Here is a 7,332-nt window from a genome sequence, read left to right as displayed (position 1 = left end):
TCGTGATGGCACGCTCCGCCTCGGTGGTCATAGGTTTTCCAACATCCTAGAAAAGCCCAAATGACCTCCCACCCCGCTTGGGGCCTCCAAGTCCTAGGTGCTACGGGGTGTGGTCATGGTGGGTGGGGGGTCTGGACGAGGGAGGGGAGAGGGCAGGGCACTGCGCCCTGTGAGCACTGAGGTGCTGCTCCCCTCCCAGGTGGGGGCGTAAGAAAACGCCGAGGAACGGGTTGCACTTGGGGGTCTGGACGTGGCTGGCAGTTCAGTTTCCAATGACAGCGCCTCTTGTCTGGTGGCCGAGAACCGTGGCCTTGGAATTAGGAGTTGATTGGGTTCTGCGAGGAGCTTGGCCCCGTTGCCTCCTTTGGGGTTCCCAACCAGCGGTGTAATTGTCCCCCTTTACAGATGAGGAGTTAGAGACTAGAGAGGGTGAAGGCTGTACCCAAGGTCACTCTTACAAAGCTGGCAGTGGCTGCGCCTGGACTGGAACCCGGGTTTGTCTGAGGCCAAGGTTTGCCAGTTGGGTGGTGGGTGGATGGTGGGTGGTAGTGGTGTTGGATCCCTGTACAGTCGCGGAGCTCCTCGGGGCTCGAAGCCAGCGAAAGGAGCAGCTAGCCAGGCCTCCCGCGGCCGCCTCCCCCGCCCCCAGCCTGCAGGTCCCTCACCTCAGCCAGTGCGCCAGCGGCCAGGGCGCCCGGCTGGGGCTCTGCAGTGCAGCCCCGGAGCGACAGCCATCGACGGAGCCGGCCCCGCGGCCCGAGCCCGCCTCACCGCCCCCGCCTCGCCAGACCCCAAGGGAGCACCCTGGGAGGGCCGGGGGCGGCCTCGGCAGGGGAGAGCCGCCTCTTCTGTCTGCGAGGGCGGCGGTCAGGACGAGGGCAGGGCCTGCGCGGCCGCAGGGCGGGGGCAAGCGCTGGGATCCTGGGCCGCGAGACCGTCGGTGCCACCGGCTGCCCAGCTGGGCGAGGGTCCGGGTGCCCACGTGGTGGGAAAGTTTCGAGACAGCAGAAGTGGCCGGGCATTGCAGGGTGGGGGGAAGGGAGGGCCGGCTGGCCCCTCCTTCTCGCTCAGGCAGAAAGGAAAAAAATCGGAGGGAAACCAGGGGGGGTGGGGGGAGCCGGCAGCACCGACCTGAACAGATTCCGCCTCTTCCCACCCCCCTCACCTCCCCCGTCACCCTACCCCCCAGCCGGGAAGCCGGAGCGGGGAGGCACCGACGGCCTCCTCCCGCATGGCCAGGGCGAGACTCCCTCACCCCCCCGCCTCTTTTTGCCAACGTCTATCGCAACGCGCGCGCACTTACGGAGATTGTGCGGCCCCCCCGCCCCCCCGGGGGGAAAAGCGAGGAGAGTAAAAGAAGAGCCGGCAAAGACGAGAACTCCTCTTCGGCGGGCTCTGCACTCCGTGTCGGCCCGGCGCGGGGACGCGGCCGCCCCCCGCCCGCTCTCTCCGGCCTGCGGCGAGTGTCAGCGGCAGGAACTAGAGCACCCGCACCCGGCAACGCTGCGAGACTTTTCGGCGCTCGAGCCGACATCGCCGCCGCCGCGGCCGGCAGCGGAGCCCGGGGCGAGAAGGGCCCGGCCTCTGCCTCGTCTTCCTCGCCAGGCGCCCCGCGCCCCGCCGGCCCGCGCAGGCAGGCGGAGAGAGGGAGGGAGACGCGAGGAGGCGGGCGGAGCAGAGGCCCGAGCGAAGCGCGCAGCGGCCGGCCCGCCGGCCCGCCCGCCCGCCGGTGGATGGATGCGGCGCCCCGGGAGCCTAGAAACAACTTTGCCGGGTGACGCGCCGGGAGGACTGCAGGGCCCGCGGCCGGGGATTCCGCGTCGCCTTTGAGCGGACCGCGCTCCCCGGTGCCACCCGCACTGCGCTCGCTCCGCTCCGCCGCCCGCCGGCCCGCGGCGAGGACGACCCGCCCGTTGCCGCCACCGGCGGCTCTTCCTCCGTGGGAGGCGGCGAGAGCGAGGCGCTCAGGTGCGAGCGTGGGGCCCCGCCGCAGAGCCCGCCGCAGCGCCGCACCGCGCCGCGCCCGGCTCCGCTCCGCTCCGGGGGCTCCGGCGTCTTCGCTTCCGTCTCGGCCAAGTTGCGTCCGCCGGCCCTTTGGTCACCTTCCCTGCCCCGCAGCCAAGCCTCCGCTTTCGCTTCATCCGAGCGGGGACTGCGGGGCCCCGACGCGGAGAGGATGGGGAGAAGGCTGCAGATACCGAGGCGCCCCGAGACGCCCGGGCGGCAGTGATCCTCCCCCCGGCTCCCGCCTCCCGCCTCGCCTCGCTCGCCTCTCCGGTCCCCGCGGCCCTCGGCGCCCCTTCCCCGCCGCGCGGAAACCCCGCGGCCCGGCCGGCCCCCTCCCCCTGTGAGCCGGCGGCGCTCCCGGCAGGCGGGCGGAGGCCCGGGAGGGCGCGGGCGGGGGCGGGGCGGGGCGGCGCGCCCGGAGCCCGGAGCCCGGAGCCCGGAGCCCGGCCTTGCGCTCGGCTCGGCTCGCCTCGCGGCGGGCGCCCTCGTCGCCAGCGGCGCACCATGGACGGGCTGCCCTGTTGGGCGCTGAGGGCCGCCTGCCTTTTGCTGTTGGCGGCCGGCTGGCTGGGGCCGGAGGCCTGGGGCTCGCCCACGCCCCCACCTTCGCCCGCCGCCCCGCCGCCGCCCCCGCCGCCCGGAGCTTCGGGAGGCTCACAGGACACCTGCACGTCGTGCGGCGGCTTCCGGAGGCCCGAGGAGCTGGGCCGGGTGGACGGCGACTTCCTGGAGGCGGTGAAACGGCACATCTTGAGCCGCCTGCAGATGCGGGGCCGGCCCAACATCACGCACGCTGTGCCCAAGGCCGCCATGGTCACGGCTCTGCGAAAGCTGCACGCGGGCAAGGTGCGCGAGGACGGCCGTGTGGAGATCCCGCACCTCGACGGCCACGCCAGCCCCGGCGCCGACGGCCAGGAACGCGTCTCTGAGATCATCAGCTTCGCTGAGACAGGTGGGTTGGTTCTGCTGGCGGCTAGGAGTGGCCCTCGATCCCTCCCCCACCCCCTTCTCCTCGCCCACTCCGGCCGCAGCAGCCAGCGCGCCCTCCGGTACCTGCCTCCCGGCCCGGCCGCTCGCCCGTGGCCCAGTGCACTCCGTCCCGGTGGCCGTCTTCTTAACCCAGGGAGCCGATTCCTTCCCACGTCCCCTACCCCCACCGCCAACACCTTGCCTTCCACCCCTGCTCTTCGGAATCCGACCCCCGCGCCTCTGGGCGCGCGTCCCCCTCCTGGCAGATGCGTGCGGCCCTGCTCCGCGGCACTTGCTTAGTGATTGCTTAATGTTTTTGTTTCCCACGATCGGAGTGTAGGCTTAGCAGTGTGGCTGGAGATGTGTGTTCTTGTTGATATCAGTGGGCCGGAGGCGTGAGTGAGTGAGTGAGTGAGTGTGTGTGTGTGTGTGTGTGCCTGCGTGAGAGGCCCCAGGGCTGCTTCCATCCCCAGCGGCGTGGGCTTGCCAGGATTGCTGAAGCCTCACTAGGGAGAGCTAGGCAACCTCTCTTCCGATTGTGTGGGCACCGGAATGGAGCGGAAGGCGAGCTTCTCAACAGGTCCCATCATTTACGCAGAGAAAGCCGCGCGGGGGACAGCCCCATGCCTTTGGGCTCGCCTGGCAGCAGCAGCAGCCACAGAGTTTGTAGTTAACAAAGGGTAGGAGTCCTTTCTGGAATTTTCTTGTGGCCCTGGAGTGCCAATTTCTACCACTGTCTAAATATGAAAATCAAGAGAGAGAGAGAAAAAAAAAATCTTTCCAAACTTTAAAAGGAGAAAATTGTGTTCACGTTAAACTGCTGCAAGTGTTTTCAACTTCGCTGTCCTTTTCAGGACTTCAATGCGCCAGGCTGCCTTTTGTGCCTGGGGCTCAGCCCCACTTGCACGGTGGGGACTGCGGAACAGGTCCAAGAGGGGGAAGCCCTGGGATGGTCAGGGTGGGGGTGGGGAGGGAGCCTAGCACGGGGGACCGATTGTGTCCCCAGGCTGCAAATGCCTCCCCCGGCAGTCGCCACCCTCCCAGGCAACAGGCAGACGGGGCCGTGCTGCCCAGGGATGAAAAGTTTTGCATGGCCGGGTGTGGAGAAAAGCAGAGACAGTCGGGCTGGTCTGGCTTAGAAAGAGGCGCATTGCTGTTTTAGCTGTCCAGCCGAGTGGGGAAGCTCCACATGCAATTAGAGAGCCTGGATTAAAAGGTGCTCTGGGGCCCAGAGTAGAAATGCGATTCTGGAAGGTCGAGGAGGCCTTTTGGTCCCTGTGGCACAGAATGACAGCGGGGGCTGTTATATTTCTGGTCCGTTTCGTGGAGCCAGCTCTTTGACTTATAAATAACAGATTCAGGTCACAGGCAGCTCGTCCAAGACCAGCTTCTAAGGCTGCACTTTCCCCCATTTCAAAGTCAGATGTCAGTGTTATTAGAGGAGCCAGGCGAGGCCCGAGGAGGGGCTGGGGAGGGGGAGACGCTGGTAGGAGGTTCGATAAAACCAGCCGTGGCCATACAGTTGCTTTATTTGTTCTTCCTGGAAAAAAAAAAAAGAAAAAGAAAAAAGAAGTAGAGATGGTCAGAGAGGAGTTGCTGAAATGTAGGGTGAGAGAGGAGTCACCCCTGGGGTGGCATTGGGGCTCTTCTTGTTGAGCTGAGTTATTGAGAAAACCAATAAACCAGTTCCCCTTTTCCTTGGAGATGATGAGTGTGCCATTAATGGGGAGCCCGGGTCTCGTCAAAGGAGTGGACCTCAAGTTTCAAGGCTGAATGTCCCGTCCCTTGGAACGAACGAATCGGAAACGAGGGCTGCACTTTGTAGTCTGCAGGCACTTTCCCTGTCGGAAACATGAGCAGGACTCACTTGTTTGCTGTGGAGGTCCCCGTGGGGTGGACAGATCCTGCCTAGGTAAACACTGGAAAGAGGCAGTAGGTGGCTCGGCTAGATTTTGCAATGCCCTAAGTTAACAAAAACAAAACAAACCCCCCCACTTGACTCAAACAACCAACCCCCAAATTTTCAGTGTGATCCTGGTTTTGTGTTTTAGATTTCACAGATACCAATAACAACTGGTTAAGACCTTGGCCTCTTGACAAGTTCCTCTGTGGAGCTTTGAGGCCTGACGGCCTGTCTCCAGGGAGCCCTGGCCTGGGAGAGGTGAGGTAGGATTTTATAGGCCTGGACTATTCAGCTCCAACCTGGTCCACGTTTCTCAATGGGAAACGATTTTCCCTGCCTCTCCCAGGTTCTAGCCAGAGGCTTTGGCCTGAGGAATGGTATTTCTGGTCAATAACGTCTTCCAGCTGCGAGCTAGCATTCCAGCACCATGCAGCAGCCCGTTTCCCCCATTGCCTCGTGTTCTCCTTGAATTAACTTGGCCTGCTCTCCCGCTTCTCTGCAGATGGCCTCGCCTCCTCCCGCGTCCGCCTCTACTTCTTTATCTCCAACGAAGGCAACCAGAACCTGTTTGTGGTACAGGCCAGCCTGTGGCTCTACCTGAAGCTGCTGCCCTATGTCCTGGAGAAGGGCACTCGGCGGAAGGTGCGGGTCAAGGTGTACTACCAGGAGCAGGGCCACGGCGACCGGTGGAATGTGGTAGAGAAGAAGGTAGACCTCAAACGCAGCGGCTGGCACACCTTCCCCCTCACAGAGGCCATCCAGGCCCTGTTTGAGCGGGGCGAGCGGCGCCTCAACCTGGACGTGCAGTGCGACGGCTGCCAGGAGCTGGCTGTGGTGCCCGTGTTCGTGGACCCCAGCGAGGAGTCCCACCGGCCCTTCGTGGTGGTGCAGGCCCGGCTGGGTGACAGCAGGCACCGCATCCGCAAGCGGGGCCTGGAGTGCGATGGCCGGACCAACCTCTGTTGCAGGCAACAGTTCTTCATCGACTTCCGCCTCATCGGCTGGAATGACTGGATCATCGCGCCCACTGGCTATTACGGGAACTACTGTGAGGGCAGCTGCCCAGCCTACCTGGCCGGGGTCCCGGGTTCGGCCTCCTCCTTCCACACGGCCGTGGTGAACCAGTACCGCATGCGGGGCCTGAATCCCGGCATGGTGAACTCCTGCTGCATCCCCACCAAGCTGAGCACCATGTCCATGCTCTACTTCGATGACGAGTACAACATCGTCAAGCGAGACGTGCCCAACATGATCGTGGAGGAGTGTGGCTGTGCCTGACGCAGCGGGGCTGTGGCAGTGGGGCGCCAGGACAGCCCGGGATGGGCTTCTTGCAGCCCCAACGGGAAGGGTGTGCGTGGTGGGCTGAGTGCTGTTGTTAGTGGGCTGCCCAGAAGGTGCCAGGGTGAAGCCTGAAATATTTTTTTCCTACTTCATCCAGCAATCAGTCAAAAGCAGAGCAAGAACCCTCAACTGACATGAAATACTTTAAAATGCACACGTAGACACGCACAGCCAGACGCATCCTGCCACCCACACAGCAGCCTCCAGGATACCAGCAAATGGATGCGGTGACAAATGGCAGCTTAGCTACAAATGCCTGTCAGTTGGAGAGAATGGGGTGAGCAGCCACCATTCCCACCAGCTGGCCTGACCACTCTGAATTGCGCCTTCGGAGCACACATAAAAGCACAAAGACAGACAGACACACACACACACACACACACACACACACACACACACACACACACACACGGCGGGGGGAGCACCGGCGCACAGGAGCAAAGCAGAGGCGGGGGTGGGGAGTGTGTGGGGAGGCAGAGGGGCTGCATAGCTCCTTTGCTTGTGCAAGACCTGCTGTGCCTCAGCCTCTCCCGTCGCTTCCTCCCTGCATGGATCCTTCGTGCTGCAGCACCAGGGGAGCCCGTCCGCTCCCTCCCGGAGCGGAAAGGAGCCCCAGAGAGCACTCAGCCCCGCCAGAGACCGGAGGGGTGGCAGTGACCCTTTGACTGTTGCTGGGGTCCCGGCCTGACTTACATGTGTGCTTGTGTTGGGAGTGGGGAGGGAGGGAGAGGAGAAGGGTCTTAATTTGATGCTTTAACTGATTGCTAGCAGTTGACAGGTCATTCATTCCAGTTGTATAATTGAAAAGGGACTTTCCTACCAGGTATGATCTTTTACGTTAAAATCTAGATTGTTCTAAATGGGAAGAAAACAATTGCAATCTGTTCCCTTCACTGGGCTGTTCCTCTAGGACTGGCTAGGGAGGGGTGGAAATCACCCCTAGGCCAAGGGGTGAGCCCAGAGGAGGAAATGGAGGGGTGGAGGCATTCTGGAAATGCTGAGTGGTGGCGGGGATGCCCCCTCAGTACGGGGCAAGGGACGGGGAACAGTTACGGTCTTGGGGAGATGGGGAGGGCTTTCAGCTGCCTTGCAGAAGTTGCCAGTGTGGGCCC

The 7,332-nt window shown here is 63.3% G+C and overlaps 1 protein-coding gene across 1 annotated transcript; it reads left to right on the top strand.

Annotated features, from left to right (window-relative positions):
* The first annotated feature begins 2,511 nt into the window (after nucleotides 1-2,511).
* INHBB (inhibin subunit beta B) lies at nucleotides 2,512-6,657 on the top strand. Its single transcript, XM_028148186.2, has 2 exons — nucleotides 2,512-2,959; nucleotides 5,382-6,657. The coding sequence occupies exons 1-2, from the start codon at nucleotides 2,512-2,514 to the stop codon at nucleotides 6,155-6,157; spliced, it is 1,224 nt and encodes a 407-aa protein (XP_028003987.2). The 3' UTR covers nucleotides 6,158-6,657.
* The last annotated feature ends 675 nt before the right edge of the window (nucleotides 6,658-7,332 follow it).

This window comes from Eptesicus fuscus, chromosome 11 (genome assembly GCF_027574615.1).
Source record: "Eptesicus fuscus isolate TK198812 chromosome 11, DD_ASM_mEF_20220401, whole genome shotgun sequence".
NCBI lineage: Eukaryota > Metazoa > Chordata > Mammalia > Chiroptera > Vespertilionidae > Eptesicus > Eptesicus fuscus.
This window is presented reverse-complemented; position numbering and strand designations above follow the sequence as displayed.